This window comes from Mytilus californianus, unplaced genomic scaffold (assembly GCF_021869535.1).
Source record: "Mytilus californianus isolate M0D057914Y unplaced genomic scaffold, xbMytCali1.0.p SCAF_7, whole genome shotgun sequence".
In the NCBI taxonomy this organism is placed as follows: Eukaryota; Metazoa; Mollusca; class Bivalvia; order Mytilida; family Mytilidae; genus Mytilus; species Mytilus californianus.
In genome coordinates, this window is record NW_026262723.1 from 115,648,872 (window position 1) to 115,667,895 (window position 19,024).

Consider the following 19,024-nt stretch of genomic DNA (forward strand, 5'->3'; position numbering starts at 1 on the left):
TAAGCTCACCTTGGGAGTAATATGTGGACGACCTTGCTGACAGATATACAATGATGGGTTGGTAACATCCTCTAATGGGTTCTTACAGGTGATCAACTCATACAAAAACATCCCAAAGGAAAATATGTCTACCTGAAATTTAAAGCATATTAAACTAAAATAATTATCAACATTTTTTAATATATATGTTACAATATATTTATCAAGCTGTTTTTAATCATTTCCATTTCAGTTTTATTTCCTTTTGACCAAGAAATATAGGAATGTATAGAAATGAAAATTTAAAAGTGATTGGTCCTAAACATTATATTTTCAGTTTTTACCAATGAAACAGCAACTAAGAATAAGGTTTATTTCAATTTTTAAAAACAGAATGATATTTACCTTTTCTGTATATGTACTGGTACCCCCATGTTGCAGTATTTCTGGTGCAATAAATGGAGGAGTACCACCAAATCCTTTGGTACCAGTACTCATGACTGACCTACTGATACCATAGTCAGCCATTTTGACAGTGACAGGCTCCATGATATCATCATCAGTATCAGCAGACGGCATATCCCATATAAGGACATTGTCAGATTTTAGATCCCTGTAGATTATTTTCTCAGAATGTAAATAGGACAAGGCATCTGCTACCTGTAAAAAAAATACAAAATTTAACATGTAAAAATTCATCAATGTTGAATTATAGCATGCGCAGTAGCTCAAACAGACAAAGCTCAATCCTATCACTTGTATTTCAATCCTATCACTTGTATCACTTGTATTTCAATCCTATCACTTGTATCACTTGTATTTCAATCCTATCACTTGTATGTATTGTTCCTCCTAACCAACACTTGTTCTATTTCCAATACTGTAAACCAACTTATTTTCACGGATACTTTATTTCGCGATTAGCCCTTTCTAGCCAATTTTGCGGGGATTTGTTTTCACGATTCTCAAACTTACTTGATGTAGTTAAATATGGAAAAATCCAAGTTTTACATATTCACGACGATTTATATTTGCGTTATTTTTCTACTCGCGAAAGTCGCGAAAAATAAATCGCTAGCAAAAATTAGTTGGTCTACAGTATACGAGTTATTGTTTCAAGTAACATTTTTATTCTCTGGATTTACTAAATCTCATATATTTTTGAGAACTATATAATATTTTCTCACCTGGATGACAATCTGTTTAATTGTGAACACTGATAGTCTTTGGTTTATCTTATTCCTCATGTCTAGTTCATTCCTCAAGGATCCTTTTGGTGCCAGACTCAGTACCAGTGCTAATGGCTGTCGTGCTGAGAGACCTAACAATGGTACTATGTGATCATGTCTGATACTCCGTAAGATAGACACTTCCTGTCGGGCAGTCAGGTAAGCTGTTACAGCCATTTCCAAGAAAAGCTGGTGTTGATCTGGTCGAGGCTGTTAACAATAATGTAAAGCTAAAACTTTCAGCTCTCTATTAAAGCCAGCATGAAATAATTGTTTTCATTGAGCACATTTGAAAAATGCAGTTAATTGAAAACTAAGATATGATGTAACACATTTGTAAAATACTTAATGACTTGAGTGTGTTAAACAAATATGGTCATACATTTTAAGTTCTTAGTATTGAGGGTAGCTTAAGTATAAGAGAACAGAGATTTAATACAAATAAAGTAAAAACAATTGTTCCATGGGGAGTCAAATACATCTATCATACTATCAACTATTTGAAGCATTCTTAGAATATTTATAATTTTTATCTGAGTTAACTATTTGAAGCATCCTTCCAGTCAGCTATGAGGTAGTTTTGAAAAATAATTCTGTGTTGTCATTACATTTGTGTATGTGTTGTTTTGTTTGAATGTAATATATTGTACCTTATTTTATGGAGAGGGCTTACATAGGCTTTGCCTGTTGTCCAATCCAATTCAATTTATTTGAATAAAATACTGTTTAAACATCTATCATATACCGTAGTCTGTTAACCTTTTTGAGTAATTTTAAAAGTTAACTGACAAAAAAATGTCAACATGAACAATGTAATTACTTCAAATTTTATGATTTAAACTCTAATGGTTACCTTTACAGATGGAAATTCTGATTTAAGCTCTAATGATTACCTTGACAGATGGAAATTCTGATTTGAGCTCTAATGATTGCCTTTACAGATGGAAATTCTGATTTAAGCTCTAATGATTACCTTTACAGAGGGAAATTCTGACTTAAGCTCTAATGATTACCTTGACAGATGGAAATTCTGACTTAAGCTCTAATGATTACCTTGACAGATGGAAATTCTGACTTAAGCTCTAATGGTTACCTTTACAGATGGAAATTCTGATTTAAGCTCTAATGATAACCTTCACGGATGGAAATTCTGATTTAAGCTCTAATGATTACCTTTACAGATGGAAATTCTGATTTAAGCTCTAACGATTACCTTCACAGATGGAAATTCTGATTTAAGCTCTAATGATTACCTATACAGAGGGAAATTCTGATTTAAGCTCTAATGATTACCTTTACAGATGGAAATTCTGATTTAAGCTCTAATGATTACCTTTACAGATGGAAATTCTGATTTAAGCTATAATGGTTACCTTTACAGATGGAAATTCTGATTTAAGCTCTAATGATAACCTTTACAGAGGGAAATTCTGATTTAAGCTCTAATGATTACCTTTACAGAGGGAAATTCTGATTTAAGCTCTAATGATTACCTTTACAGAGGGAAATTCTGATTTAAGCTCTAATGATTACCTTTACAGACGGAAATTCTGATTTAAGCTCTAATGATTACCTTTACAGACGGAAATTCTGATTTAAGCTCTAATGATTACCTTTACAGAGGGAAATTCTAATTTAAGCTCTAATGATTACCTATACAGATGGAAATTCTGATTTAAGCTCTAATGATTACCTTTACAGATGGAAATTCTGATTTAAGCTCTAATGGTTACCTTTACAGAGGGAAATTCAAACAAGATCTTAACAGCTACATCTTTTGGTTTCTCTTCTATCTGTAAATATAAATGTCTACTAATGTAAATCTTGTCATGCTTTCATTAAAAGAAACTAAACTTTAATGGATTGTAATGGTCCCTACAAGTTTTAAACAACCTTCTAAATTCAATAATAAATCAACAAATTTACTCATAGACATGTGTTCTCTGAACTTACATGATCAATACATCATCACTCCTCATTCTTAGTTCATCAGAGCATATCAAATACACAATGACCTAGTTTTTACTTACCCTTCTGAGTTTACCAGACCAAACATCACCAAATCCACCACGACCTAGTTTCTTTTCCATAGTCAAAGTATCTGTCTGTCCAATCACTACACTTCTGTCAAGGTCATTGAAAACCTGCAATAAAAACAAAATCTATAGCACAGATATAAATCAAAATAAGAATCAATATAGATTTATTCAATCTTTTCTGAATAACAAAATTGATATTTTCACATTTAATATGAATAAAATGAGACTCGGTCAATGTGACTGTAAACAAACAACACGCACACACAAAAAAAAAGAAAGATATCTACAGGTCAACATATGGTCTTCAACAATTAATAATAACCTGTCTGATCAAGAAAACACTATACAACCTGTATATAATTTCTGGTTCAATGATATTTACTGGACTAGAATTTGTTTTGTACCCAACTAATTTTATACCAACAGTGATTTGCTGATTAAAATGGAAATGAAAAGTTTGTTTTGTTCAAATAGAAATTAGTTCAATTACAATAGAAACTATTCACAATTTTCACTGCAAAACAAAATATGCACAGAAATACAGTAGATATAGACATTCCATGGAAAGCATATACATCAGTGTCATTTTTTTATCCTTGATAGCCTTGGGTTTTTTCAACATCAGGGTTATGTAAAAAGATCTAGCCATTACTTCCACAGAGACCTTCTGTTGTAAAAACTGCTTTTACACATACAGCATCAGGGATTATTAGTGATCTTGTAGCCAGATCTTCCACAGACAACATACTTACAGCATCAGGGGCTATGTGCAGGGTTCTAGCTAGACCTTCCACAGACAACATACTTACAGCATCAGGGATTATTAGTGATCTTGTAGCCAGATCTTCCAAAGACAACATACTTACAACATCAGGGGCTATGTGCAGGGTTCTAGCTATATCTTCCAAAGACAACATACTTACAGCATCAGGGGCTATGTGCAGGGTTCTAGCTAGACCTTCCACAGACAACATACTTACAGCATCGGGGATTATTAGTGATCTTGTAGCCAGATCTTCCACAGACAACATACTTACAGCATCAGGGGCTGTGTGCAGGGTTCTAGCTAGACCTTCCACAGACAACATACTTACAGCATCAGGGATTATTAGTGATCTTGTAGCCAGATCTTCCACAGACAACATACTAACAGCATCAGGGGCTGTGTCCAGGGTACTAGCTACTTTCCACAGACAACATACTTACAGCATCAGGGGCTATGTGCAGGGTTCTAGCTAGATCTTCCACAGACAACATACTTACAACATCAGGGGCTATGTGCAGGGTTCTAGCTAGATCTTCCACAGACAACATACTTACAGCATCAGGGGCTATGTGCATGTTCTAGCTAGACCTTCCAGAGACAACATACTTACAGCGTCAGGGATTATTAGTGATCTTGTAGCCAGATCTTCCACAGACAACATACTTACAGCATCAGGGGCTATGTGCAGGGTTCTAGCTACTTTCCACAGACAACATACTTACACATCAGGGGCTATGTGCAGGGTTCTAGCTAGACCTTTCACAGACAACATACTTACAGCATCAGGGGCTATGTGCAGGGTTCTAGCTAGACCTTCAACAGACAACATACTTACAGTATCAGGGGCTATGTGCAGGGTTCTAGCTAGACCTTACACAGACAACATACTTACAGCATCAGGGGCTATGTACAGGGTTCTAAATAGACCTTCCTGGTTCCACAGACAACATACTTACAACATCAGGGGCTATGTTCAGGTTTCTAGCTAGATCTTCCATAGACAACATACTTACAGCATCAGCGGCTATGTGCAGGGTTCTAGCTAGACCTTCCACAGACAACATACTTTATACATCATCAGGGGCTATGTACAGGGTTCTAAATAGACCTTCCTGGTTCCACAGACAACATACTTACAGCATCAAGGGCTATGTGCAGGGTTCTAGCTAGACCTTCCACAGACAACATACTTTATACAGCATCAGGGGCAATGTGCAGGGTTCTAGCTAACCTTCCACAGACAACTTACTTACAGCATCAGGGATTATTAGTGATTTTGTAGCCAGATCTTCCACAGACAACATACTTACAGCATCAGGGGCTATGTGCAGGGTTCTAGCTAGACCTTCCACAGACAACATACTTACAGCATCGGGGATTATTAGTGATCTTGTAGCCAGATCTTCCACAGACAACATACTTACAGCATCAGGGGCTGTGTGCAGGGTTCTAGCTAGACCTTCCACAGACAACATACTTACAGCATCAGGGATTATTAGTGATCTTGTAGCCAGATCTTCCACAGACAACATACTAACAGCATCAGGGGCTGTGTCCAGGGTACTAGCTACTTTCCACAGACAACATACTTACAGCATCAGGGGCTATGTGCAGGGTTCTAGCTAGATCTTCCACAGACAACATACTTACAACATCAGGGGCTATGTGCAGGGTTCTAGCTAGATCTTCCACAGACAACATACTTACAGCATCAGGGGCTATGTGCATGTTCTAGCTAGACCTTCCAGAGACAACATACTTACAGCGTCAGGGATTATTAGTGATCTTGTAGCCAGATCTTCCACAGACAACATACTTACAGCATCAGGGGCTATGTGCAGGGTTCTAGCTACTTTCCACAGACAACATACTTACACATCAGGGGCTATGTGCAGGGTTCTAGCTAGACCTTTCACAGACAACATACTTACAGCATCAGGGGCTATGTGCAGGGTTCTAGCTAGACCTTCAACAGACAACATACTTACAGTATCAGGGGCTATGTGCAGGGTTCTAGCTAGACCTTACACAGACAACATACTTACAGCATCAGGGGCTATGTACAGGGTTCTAAATAGACCTTCCTGGTTCCACAGACAACATACTTACAACATCAGGGGCTATGTTCAGGTTTCTAGCTAGATCTTCCATAGACAACATACTTACAGCATCAGCGGCTATGTGCAGGGTTCTAGCTAGACCTTCCACAGACAACATACTTTATACATCATCAGGGGCTATGTACAGGGTTCTAAATAGACCTTCCTGGTTCCACAGACAACATACTTACAGCATCAAGGGCTATGTGCAGGGTTCTAGCTAGACCTTCCACAGACAACTTACTTACAGCATCAGGGATTATTAGTGATTTTGTAGCCAGATCTTCCACAGACAACATACTTACAGCATCAGGGGCTATGTGCAGGGTTCTAGCTAGACCTTCCACAGACAATATACTTACAGCATCAGGGGCTATGTGCAGGGTTCTAGCTAGACCTTCCATGGACAACATGTACATAGGTGACACACTACTGTGATTAGGACAAATTTCATCATGGTTTCTTTGGAAATTAAGAATGCATCTTTCCACCAAGAAACAAAACAAAGTGTCTTCTTGATTCCTGTAATTTAAAATGAAAAAACTTTTTAATTTTTTTAAGTGCGTGCAAAACAAACAGATATCTCTAAAAAAATTTGGAGTTAACTCAGAAAAACCAAAAATAAAATGAATATATATATTGTATATTTACTATATTGACTTTTATATAATTAAATGTTTTTATATAATTAAATGTTCAGCTATTGCAAATCACACATGTATTTACTGTGCTTATTCAGTGGGCTTTGGGGTATCACAATAGCAATGGCTAAAACAGTTTACCAAATTGCAGTTTGAATTCTTCTCCAACAAGCTGATCAACTGATAAAATATTTTAACAAATTGCTTCAGTGAAAGTTGTTAGTATGAAGTGAGTGCAGAGAAATAAAAAGTTTTTTTTTAAGTGCAGTGAAATAAAAAGTAATTCATACCATCCAGCTTCAGTTATTTGATTTTCAAACAAAATAATGACTAACTATAAAATGAGTCACTGATTTAAAAAGGTCTAACTTTGGCATGAAAACTTCTATCCTAAATAAATTTTATAAATAAATAGTTCAAAACATTGTTTTGTAGGTCAATAAATTATAGTTCTGTTTTCTAAGAGCAAGTAATTAGTGTGTAATTGTAATTTGGATATTTTTTTCTGAAGCAATTACTAATCTGCTAATATTAAAGGGAAATAATTTATATTACTGTAAAATCAGCAAAATTTTGTTCTGTCAAATATCAACTTCCTTCATTTTATAAGTAATTTGTTTGTAACATTATTTCCATGATTATTAAACCAGTGGCGGATCCAGGGGGGGGGGGTCTCGGGGGTTGGAACCCCCCCTTTTTTTTTGACGATCAATGCATTTGAAGGTTGGAAGTTGGAACCCCCATTTTATCCTGGGTTAGGAACCCCCCTTTTATAAATGGGTGGATCCGCCCCTGTAAACTATTATCCTCTGTTCTCAAAAGAACACTGAAATTTATTTTTAAGATGACGTTTTAATTTTGAAAAAATGAAAGAACCTTAATTGTCATTGGAGAAATAAAATAAGTGTAAGAAAAAAAAAATGTATCAGAAAAAAAAATTGAATCATAATTTCCTGTCAATATGCACATCTACATAGTATGTCCTTATCATCTACACAGTTTCATGAAATTCTGTTGTGTGGTTTGAGAGGAGTTGCAATGACAAAAGGTTGCAGTAGTATATTGGGCAAATAAGTTCAAAGGGGCGCAACTCCTGGAAAAAAAATTGAATCGTAATTTCCTGTCGATATGCACATCTACGTAGTATGTTCTTATTATCTGAAAAGGTTTCATGAAATTCTGTTGTGTGGTTTGAGAGGAGTTGCGATGACAAAAGGTTGCAGTAGTATATTGGGCAAATAAGTTCAAAGGGGCGTAACTCCTGGAAAAAAAATTGAATCGTAATTTCCTGTCGATATGCACATTTACGTAGTATGTCCTTATTATCTGAAAAGGTTTCATGAAATTCTGTCGTGTGGTTTGAGAGGAGTTGCGATGACAAAAGGTTGCAGTAGTATATTGGCCAAATAAGTTCAAAGGGGCGTAACTCCTGGAAAAAAAATTGAAACGTTATTTCCTGTCGATATGCACATTTACGTAGTATGTCCTTATTATCTGAAAAGGTTTCATGAAATTCTGTTGTGTGGTTTAAAACCATTAAAAACATGTGATGACATGAATTTTCATTGACAGTGGTCAAAATTATAGTTTAACTGTTTTGCAAACTTTGAATTGTTCAAAGTACTAATGATTTTCTACCACCAAGGATTAGATTACTTATAAGCAGTATTTGTCAAAACCTTTTGGAATTTTGTGTCCTCAATGCTCTTCAACTTTGTACTAATTTGGCATTTCATTTTTTTTTTATTTGAGTCGTATTGATGAATCTTTTGTAGGCAAAATCATAAGCCTGGTATCTTTGATTAAATTGTTAATATACAATAACTCAATAAAATTATTTCCCTTTAATCCAGCAGATCCGTAATTCTTATAGAAAATATTATCCAAATCACAATTACACAATAACTTCCTCTTAGAAAACAAAGCTATAAATTATCGACCTACAAAACAATGTTTTGAACTATTTATTTATAATATTTATTTAGGATAGAAGTTTTCATGTCAAAGTTGGACCTTTTTAAACCAGTGACTCATATTATAGTAAGTCATTATTTTGTTTGAAATTCATGACAAAGACAATAACTAACTGGAGCTGGATGGTATGTATTACATTTTATTTCACTGCACTCACTTCATACTTACAACCTACACTGAAGCAATTTGTTAAATTATTTTACCAGTTGATCAGTTTGTTGGAGAATAGTTCAAACTGCAATTTGGTAAACTGTTTTAGCCATTGCTATTGTGATACCCCAAAGCCCACTGAATAAGCACAGTAATTCATACAAGTGAAAGGGTAGAAATAACTCAAATTCATTATCAAGTGTATTATCATTATTATTATTTACACCAAATATCATATTACATCTATCAATAAAAGTCAATTTAACTAATTTAAAAAAATCAAATCCAGTGAGCTTACTAAAATTTCTAAGAACAGACACGACAAGTATAAGCATTGCTTTCATGGCACAATTAAGTAACATCTATAAATAGAAGCCAAGAAAACTTACACAATTAAGAAGTTGCATGCGGTGTTGAGAAATTGCAACTCTACTCTAATTAAACATTAACGAAAAAATCCATGCTCAGTCGGCAGTATTCTCCCCAGGATTTTTTTATAGAGCTGTAGTAATAACGTATAATACATTCAAAGTAACATCAAACAGGAAGTGACTGCCCCACAGTTCTGAAAATCCTTCACTGTACATCTCAACATCATAAAAGTGCCTGACCAAATATCAAATCATTTCAACAGAAGCTTAGAAATATGAAACGAAAAAAAATCCATGCTGAGTGGATATAATAATCATTCAAAGTATCATTAAACAGGTAGTAACTGACCAGCATATCTGAACATCCCTGACATAGAACAACTGGACATTCAAGTTAATAAAAAAAACAAAAAAAAATCATTCCTCAAAGACCTCAGACTCAGTACAGAGATTAAGTAATATGTAACCAAAGTAACGGATAGACAGACAAACAGGTGGAGAATTTCAAGGTCAATAGGACCTAATGAATCTCTTTTTCACAAGTATCTTAATATAATGTTCTATGCTTGTAAGTGAGTATATAAGTGCTTTGAAAATCCCTTGAAATACTACTTTGAGATGTTCAGTTTATATACAAAAGGAAGATTTTGGAATCAGGTTTACACCTCTCATGGGGGATATTCCCAATAAATTATGGAGGTTTGCAGGTCTATTGCAGTATACCATCCACCCCATTGAGTGGGGATATAAAAGCATTTAGGTTCAGTAAGTATATTACATTTTCACTGTATAGCTATATGAATAGAACGAAGGCTGGAATGACAAGAAACACACTCTTTATACTTACACCCAAAATATTCATCTGAGTTGAACGCTTCTTTTTGTAATTTCATTGGGTGTAAAAGTGTTGACAGAAGCACATTTTGTAATGCTTTTTTACAACCCTAATGTGTATTGACTGGACATAATACGTTGCGATGCCTAAATCATGTCAACAAACTAACAAAGGCAATAAGGTTACAAGCAAAATGATTTTCAAGGTTAAGTGCACATCATATATAGAGATAGATATGTTATAAAAGCTAATTATAAAGTACATATATCTTACTCTGTGGATATACATAGAAATGACCTACAATTTATACGTATTATAGTATAATTTGAAATAGTTAATACAACATACTTTCATGGTCTCTTGTTACATATTAGTATCTGAAAAAAGGCAATACCTTTATGGACAATGTCCGAGCAACTTTAAAGAACACATAAACTTGACCTCGCATCTATAACTATTATCTAAACAACAGTCTACTCTCAACTCATTGTGACCCATTCTTATGATTGCTGTAGACCTGATATAAGTTGGAAACTTTATCATTCATACAGGGTTAAAAGGCCAGTAAGAAAGGTGAACAAATGGACAGACAGACAAAACAAACTCACAGACAAACACAAAGTGACAGACAAATACGTTTATGTAACCCTTCTACAGCTTTATTGTAAGAGTAATAAAGATATGATCAGTTACTATTTCACTTGACATAAACTCATAAAGGGACACGACTTGTGATTAAATTGAAAACAAATCTGATGGATTTTGACATATCGTTGTTGACACTTGCTGCTATTGAAACCTGAAATATAAAACTTTGTGTTTTTTTTGCATGTTACAGCTGTTATCCTAATGCTAGCAATTTAAAGGTTTGGTTGGCTTGCTTGCTTTGTTTGTATTAAAGTTTGCTCAAGCATTGTAATTAAGATTGACATCTGCAAACAATATAAGTAGGTGGAGTTAAACCTGTATATAGGTAAATTTGATTATTTGATAATGTCCAATCAAATTTAAATATAATGTATACAAGTTTAACTCCGCCTTTTTATATTGTTTTCATATGTCAATCTTAATTACAATGCTTGAGCAAACATTAATACAAACAAAGCAAGCAAGCAAACCAAACCTTTAACTTGCTAGCATTAGGATAATAGCTGTAATGTCAAATAATACCAAACATCACTGGCCTTTCATTTGAAATTGTAAAATAATATAAATAGAAATATATTAAACACACACACATATAGTTTCCATTTAATGTAATGGTTACCATGGTAAAAATAAATACTTACTCTTCCTCATCGTCAGTTTCCTCCTCAAGGTCAAATGTTGATGATACCTCTGAATCTTTACTAACGAGCTGCCATTGTAATCTGGTATCCTTACCATGTTCCTTCTTCACCACGTTCTGTAAGCAGTATGGACAAGGAATTATCCTGGTAATCAAGTACCGTCCAAAACAATTCTGTTCAAACCGGGAACAAGCAATATCTGGATACCAGTCCTGTAACAAGTTGTCAACATTTTCTGTCACTTTTGTCAGAAAGGCCGCTGTAGCTTTCTCTTCCAGGAATATTTGTTCTTTCCTTGATGAGGTCAAAGTTTGGTACGGTCTGTTCTCCATATTTTCTGCAAAACTGAATGTTATGGAATCGGAAGGGAAGCACATTTCTAATACTACACTGTTTTTCATGTCCAATGGAAGCCATTGATCTTCTAAGTAACATTTTAGATTGTGTTGACTGTAGGTACACAGACCAGGTTTTCCAGCTTGAATCTCTTTGATTCGGAAGATAACTGTACCGTGATGTACTAACTGTAAACCTGTCTGCCATGGCTGCCAGAATGCTTTCTTGTGTTTCATACTTGGACACATATCTGATACATCTTGTGGAAGAGGGAATAGGTCTAAAACAATTGGCAGAATTTGAGGATCTGCTAGCATCCTGGTAATTAGTCGTGGCCAGAAGCCACTAGGGAAGTAGGTCATAATGTATAACCTTGCACTTGCAAATGTAACGTTGTTGGTTGCCATGGTATTTAGCAGGATAAGCTGTGACGTAGGTGAATCATGGACTCTGTGATAAACATTTGACTCACTGGATGACACAGATTCTCCTAATTTGTGTGCAGACGTCGTAGATTGTGTACCTGACAACATTGATTCTCCCAAACCTCTATACACAGTAGTGGCAGGAGAAGGCTTGTCTACCTTTTCCTTCAGATATATCTGCAATTAAAGAATTACACCAAATGCAATGCAAGAATATTAAATAAGCAGCTATATTTGAACACTTATGTAATTTAAGGTAAAAATACCGAGAAACATTGGCAACATCATGGAACACTAACCAATCAATAACAACTTGAAAACATTGGCAACATCATGGAACACTAACCAATCAATAACAACTTCCAAACAACTTCCAAAAAACTGTATACTGGCAGATTGTTTGAGAGTCAAATCATTTACTTTTATTCCACTTAAATATAAAGTCTTTTCATGATATAACAGAAAATAAATTGGGAGTGTGTCCATGTGACACAGATGATGCCCCCCTTGCATATAACGTTATAAAGGTACATAACTCAAGAACGGTAAAAGTGACACTACCCAAATTTAAACTTGATCTGAGTTTTGCGGTAATAAGCATTGTGTCTAAGTTTCATAACATTTGGTTGAGGCAAACTAAAGTTAGAGAACGGAAACGAAAAATTCATCAATTTTTCCATTTGTAAAGGGGCATAACTCAAGAATGGTAATAGTGAATAGTGACACCACCAAAAATCAAACTTGATCTGTGTTTTGTGGTAATAAGCATTGTGTATAAGTTTCATAACATTTGGTTGAGGCAAACTTAAGTTATAGAATGGAAACCAATCATGGGACGTATGGACATACAGTCCTCTGCTGCGGGGGCATAAAAAGGATATAGGGTATCCATTCATGACACAAAATCAGTATATGCACAGCAAAAAACACAAAAAGAAAAGGAACAGTGCTTTTATTGCTGTTCTATGGTGGCATAAAACAATGTTTAATTAACCAACTAAAGATAGACAAAGGGGTAGGTTTGTGTACACATCAAATTGGTTTAACCCAAACAGATATTGTGTCTCTACCAAGTCAAGCTATCTAGACCATATGTTGTTCACTGTTGGTTGTCTGTGTATATCTATTTTCTTGTCTTGTGTTTATGTAAATTAGATCAAATTAAACCATCTACATCAGTAATTATCATCTGCTTGTAACATGTGTAAGGAATGGTCTGACCATAGTTCAATGTGATAAATCCTAAATATAAATAAAAACCTTTGCATCCATGTTTGTTTTGATGACATGTTCCATTTCATTCTCTGTAGGTAAGAGTGATGGTATCAAAAGCTTGTTACTGTCAAACTGTAAGGCTACTTCAAACTTCTCCAGTAAACCACAGATATACGTCTGTAAATCCTCAGGTTGAAATGCCGACTTGTTGAACAAATTCTGCAAGTTCTTGATTTTCATCACACCTGAAATATTGGCAAAATTAAAATTGGAGTACATCAATCACCCAAACAAGACATAGAAACTAACAAAAAATTCATTGTTCATTGTCAAGTGGCAAATGTTTCAAGCAAATTCAAGGCAATCTGATACAAGAGATAAAATGTCACTACAGAAAAGTTTTTCATTATTAACTTATAATTACATTACATGTATGTTTCATTATAATACGTTATTTTGATTGGCTAACAGCAATCTCGCGTCATTCTAAAATTAACCTACATTTCATTAATGTAACATTCATAATGATACCAGCTTCCAAAATAAAGTGCACAGGTAAATAAAAGAAAAACTTCATAGAAATCGTGTTTTCATGATCTTAGCAAAAAAATGTAATTATAAGTATTGAATGCTTCTTTTAGTAATTTTATAGGGTTGTAAAAGCGTTGACCGGACCGACGGTGCGCACATTTTTAGAATGAAACAAAATGTACTTCGATCAACGCTTTTACACCCCGATAAATTTACAAAAAGAAGCATTCAATTCTTAAGTGGAGATATAAAACAAGTAGTATCTGTTTCATTAGAAATAAAAATCAATTTCACAATATCTGAGCATAAACATGAAATCTTATTGTTCTTATTTAACAGCAAACTAATTCACAAAGAAATTTTTGAATTTTATTTATTGTCAAAACAGTAATGATTGACCTTTAAGAATAAAAGTATTAAAAAGCCATTATAATAAGGGTGGAACACTTTGTTTATATTTAACTGACCATTTCTACAAAAGTTGTTCACTTGGTCCACTGTGACTACTTGGGCCAATTGATCACATAACCACTGAGGGTCCAAAAAGTACCGATCCTTCAAACCAATTCCTTCATAGTGAAATAAAATTCCTACAAATAAAACAGCAAATCTAATTAGATCTTTTTATATTATAGTTTAACATTCTAATTAAAGGAGTAGGCCCGGTAAAACCCCTTTTTGGCCCCAAAATATAGCATTTTTACCAATTTATTAAAATGTAAAGTTTTAGCTTTTTATTGGAAAGAAGAATACTTCTGTTCCATAAATATGGGCTATTTTTTGACAATACAATGCACATGCATCAGATAATAGCATCATAAATTGATGCAATATTACTGAAATCTTCACAATTTTAGTATTTGTGCTAATTTTAAGACGGTTTTTGTCCAAAATGGAAGTGGCCGCATTTGTGTTCAGTCTTAATATTTAAATATATGTTATATTTGATGATAATACATAACATATATAAAGGTTGAGACTGAACACGAATGCAGCCACTTACATTTTAGACAAGAACCATCTGAAAAGTGACGTTTTATGGCATATTTGATAGATTTTTCATAATTAAACTTGAATTTGAGCGTCTTTAATGTAAGGGCTAGTTTTGGCCTATTATTTGAACTACATCTAATGAAAGATTTTTGACATTTTTTAAACACTTAAGTGTCTACCTCAGTCCATTCAATTAGTTTATGTAAAAGATTTGGACTGATTTGGTCATTAAAGACGCTCAAATTTGGATAAAAAAATATGTCAGAGCTAAGAACATTCAGTATCTCCTTTCCAAAATACTGAATGTTCTTAGCTCTGTCATATTTTACTTTCACTATTCTGTAAATTGTTAAAGGGGCATTAGCTGTCAAATTCATGTTCACGGATTTGACTAAAATTCTCATATTTGATTTATATCATACTAAAAAGTATATATCCAAATTACAAAAAGTATAAAATAAACAATTAACAGTGCATGGACTTAATAATATGTATCAACATTTCGTGTGTATTTTTGTCTAGACGCCTTCTAATTAATCATCGAGATGACCTCCAAGGACTGCCAACGGTCATATAACCCAATATAAACATAAATATAAATATAAACTGATAGTAACCACGTGCAATTGAATTTTTCTTAGTCTGTCTGATTTCATATTGTAGGTTAAACAGTATGTTAATGATCATTTTTACCTACGTATAAGAATGATTTTGTGTGAATCGAATTAGTCAATGGTTCATCCTTGTTTCACTTTCAATGTTGACATTCTTTTCCTTTTAGTAGCTGAATACATGTGTTTCCCATGTCCAGCTAAGGGGTTAAATTGAAGGTCACATGAATAGGGCTTCAATGAAAGGGCGAATTATTCACTTGCAAGTGAATAATTCATCAGCCATGTTTCTCAGCTTATTTTGTCAAAATTGAACCAAATTGGCTGCTAAAACAAATTATTGTTTCACTATTTCACTTTCATTACTGATTAAATAAAAAAAAAAATCATATCTTAATTCTTTTCATATCTCTAGCTTATGCCCCTTTGATAAAAATCTAATGCCATACTATTCCAAATAACCACATATATAGTTTTGAATAAAAAAAAAGTCAGTTTAAACAGGTTACTTTTCATTGACAAAGATTTACCATTTTCATGTAAGAACCTTGTAGCCTGGTCAAGGTCATCAGCATCTCTGAACAAAGATTGTGACAAGTTGTTCATTTTGTCCATGGTCTTCAACCTGAAATCATTCAGTAAAATCAATCTAAAAAAAACATCGAAACAAATTTTCGTGACCAGCTCCCTTTCTTATCTATTGTGACTGATCAGAATATATACAGTACAATCAGCATATCTGAACAAAGACTTTGACAAGTTATTCATTTTGTTTATAAGTCACAAGAACACCAAGTGACCAGTTTATATTAAGTATTTTCTAGATTTGACACTTAAATTGCTTACAGAAGAATCACATGACCAAAGAATGATCAACCTATTTTGATTTTCTTTAATTTTACTGAAGATAGGAAAGACTGGTGGTTAACATAATAGTAAAGCATTTAAAACATGTCTAGATATACATTTTATAAAGGAACTGGGGTCATTCTGGGGAAAACGTGTCATGGAACATTGTGGCATAAAGATATCTGCTTTATGACGTCGAATTATCCTGGGAAAAAGCACCAGTTTGAAGATCATGTAATGAATGAATCTCTGGTTTTGACACTAAGATATGCAGGAATATGGAACAATGTCTGATTTTAAATCATTATAACAAAATTAAGAGTATCAAAAAAACAGCAAAAAACAAAACAATCACCTGATATCAAATTTCATTTAGACCTACAACCAATACTTACACATATGAATCTTTGTCTAGTACTGGATCTTTCTTGCACTTGATTCTCTCTTCAGCTAGATCCTGTATGATGTCTTTCAATAGAATGTACTTCCTGGGAACTTTATGGTTCAACAATTTTTCATGTTTTCTCCCTGACAATAGATAACAACATATCCAATTTTGAAATACCGTCTATTTATAGTATTGGTAAATCATTGGGTAGATAAGCTTGCTGTTCTCATTGATAATACTACATACTATCTATGAATATGAAACATTGCTACATGCATAATCATGTACATTTCCTGAAAAAGTATTAACTTGTAAGATTGTTATTCAGTTGCATAAAATTTTATTTTGTGAAAAGAAAAGAAATTATAGTTGTTTGGTCATGTGATAAGTCATTTATCTCATGCATCAAAATACTTTTGTGAAGGCTTTTCTTTATGCTATGGCAATGAAAAACAAGAGTCTGTCAACATGACAGCAAATATTGTTTTGTTTAACATTCATTAGAGTCATTGTTAAATCTGTTAAGGGTCATACATCTTGAGCAGACAGTATTTGCTGCAGTTAAAGTGGAAATTGTCATAACCACTAATAACCTCCATTTTGTCATGAGAAACAGCATATTTTAAAAATGCAATAGGATTTGAATCAAGCATTTTCACATTCCTAATTGACATGAGGGTCAGTTTTGCAATCAATCAATGACAATAACTCTTAAATGGCACAAGTGAAAATTGTCATTATCGAACTTGACCTCCATTTTGTCTTCAATAACAGCAAATAAAAATTTTGAAAAGCTTTGGTTGAATGGTCTCAACTAATTATACGGAAACGACAAATTATGCCATCTTCAAGGAAAAAAGGATGTGAAATGGTGATAACAGCACACAAAAAAATATTAAAGAGTAGCAATACATAGCCAATATTTAAATATAGGTATAAGTGTTTTAATATCATTCAAAGTCAAAGAACTCAATTATTACTTACTTGGGTGTTTCAACTCAAAGACAATGTCATAAATCTTATCAACCAGTTTCTTGCAGTCTGAACTATCTTTACAGTTGATGTTCATCATGCCAAGAACATTGGGTAAGCCAGCTTTGTCTGGTTCATCCACCTTCACAAACAAACTGTCTATCATGTTGTTCATAGAATCTTCAAAGTTAGCAGGGTAGTTGTCCCTGGTGGCTCTGGCTGTCAGTTCATCTTTGTGTGTCCCCACAATAAGGACAGGTGCCCCAGGAGCTCTTGCCTGAAAATTAAATTATATCCAGGTGATGTTTATGTGTCCCCACAATGATGACAGGTGCCCCACTAGGTATTGTCTGAAAATTAAATTATATCCAGGTGATATTTATGTGTCCCTCACAATCAAGACAGGTTCCCCAGGGGGTCTTGCTTGAAAATTAAATCATATCCAGGTGATATTTGTGTGTACCCTCAATAAGTGCAGATGCCCCAGGAGCTCTTGCCTGAAAATTAAATCACAGATAGGTGATATATGTGTATCCCCTCAATAAGGACAGGTGTGTCAGGAGCTGTAGCCTGAAAATTTAATTAGAAGTATGTGATATTTTTGTGTCCTCACAACAAGAACAAGGACCTCAAGAGCTCTTGGCAGAATATTATATTATAGGTAGGTAATATTTGTGTGTTCACACAATAAGGACAGCTGCCCCAGGAGCTCTTGCCTCCCAATACAGGTAGGCAATATTTGTTCCAACATATAAAATGGTGCTTCTGAAATTCTTGTTGAAACACCATATTACAGTTAATACTTATGTGTATGCCCTAGTAGCTCTAACATATAAATGGATCATGTTAGTATGTCCAAACATCAAATCAAGTCACTAGAAACTTCTAATCCTATATATATATATATATGCAAGATTATCCAATAAATTTAAAAGACTTACATATATACTATCTATACATAGAGCATAAAATTTAATCTGCCATGAACCATGAGTTAGATACTGTAAACAACCTTTTTTTTTTAGTTTTCCAGAAGCATTTTTTTATTTAGTCTTTTCTAGAAAAATTTGCAGTGCTTTTATTTTTTTAGATTTTCTTGCTTTGTTAATGTTACTACACAAGAGAAGATCCAAGATTGGCATATTCATGATGATATATTTTGCATCATTTTTTTCTATGGCTTTAAATAATCGTTCCTGAAAAATAAGTTTACAGTAGTTGTATTGCTTTTTTGTTTGACCTAGGTAAAAAATTGTGATAGTCAAACCTATGTTTTATCTATTTTGCATTCAAAATTTATAATACAATAAAGTTATCTTCTAAGTTTATTAA

The 19,024-nt window shown here is 33.9% G+C and overlaps 1 protein-coding gene across 3 annotated transcripts in view; it reads right to left on the minus strand.

Moving 5' to 3' along the window:
- Window positions 1-19,024, minus strand: part of LOC127707536 (leucine-rich repeat serine/threonine-protein kinase 1-like) — a 56,870-nt gene that overhangs the window by 19,138 nt on the left and 18,708 nt on the right. For 2 of the 3 annotated variants that reach the window (XM_052212111.1, XM_052212109.1), the window contains exons 15-27: window positions 17,705-17,969; window positions 16,728-16,860; window positions 16,014-16,108; window positions 14,347-14,469; window positions 13,394-13,593; window positions 11,373-12,310; window positions 10,357-10,380; window positions 6,475-6,634; window positions 3,239-3,352; window positions 2,942-3,001; window positions 1,167-1,418; window positions 385-639; window positions 10-132 (exon numbers count right to left, since the gene is read on the minus strand). In XM_052212111.1, coding sequence (XP_052068071.1) covers window positions 10-132; window positions 385-639; window positions 1,167-1,418; window positions 2,942-3,001; window positions 3,239-3,352; window positions 6,475-6,634; window positions 10,357-10,380; window positions 11,373-12,310; window positions 13,394-13,593; window positions 14,347-14,469; window positions 16,014-16,108; window positions 16,728-16,860; window positions 17,705-17,969 — 2,742 coding nt within the window. The remainder of the gene's footprint in view (window positions 1-9; window positions 133-384; window positions 640-1,166; window positions 1,419-2,941; window positions 3,002-3,238; window positions 3,353-6,474; window positions 6,635-10,356; window positions 10,381-11,372; window positions 12,311-13,393; window positions 13,594-14,346; window positions 14,470-16,013; window positions 16,109-16,727; window positions 16,861-17,704; window positions 17,970-19,024) is intronic. The other variant, XM_052212110.1, reaches the window with a different exon arrangement.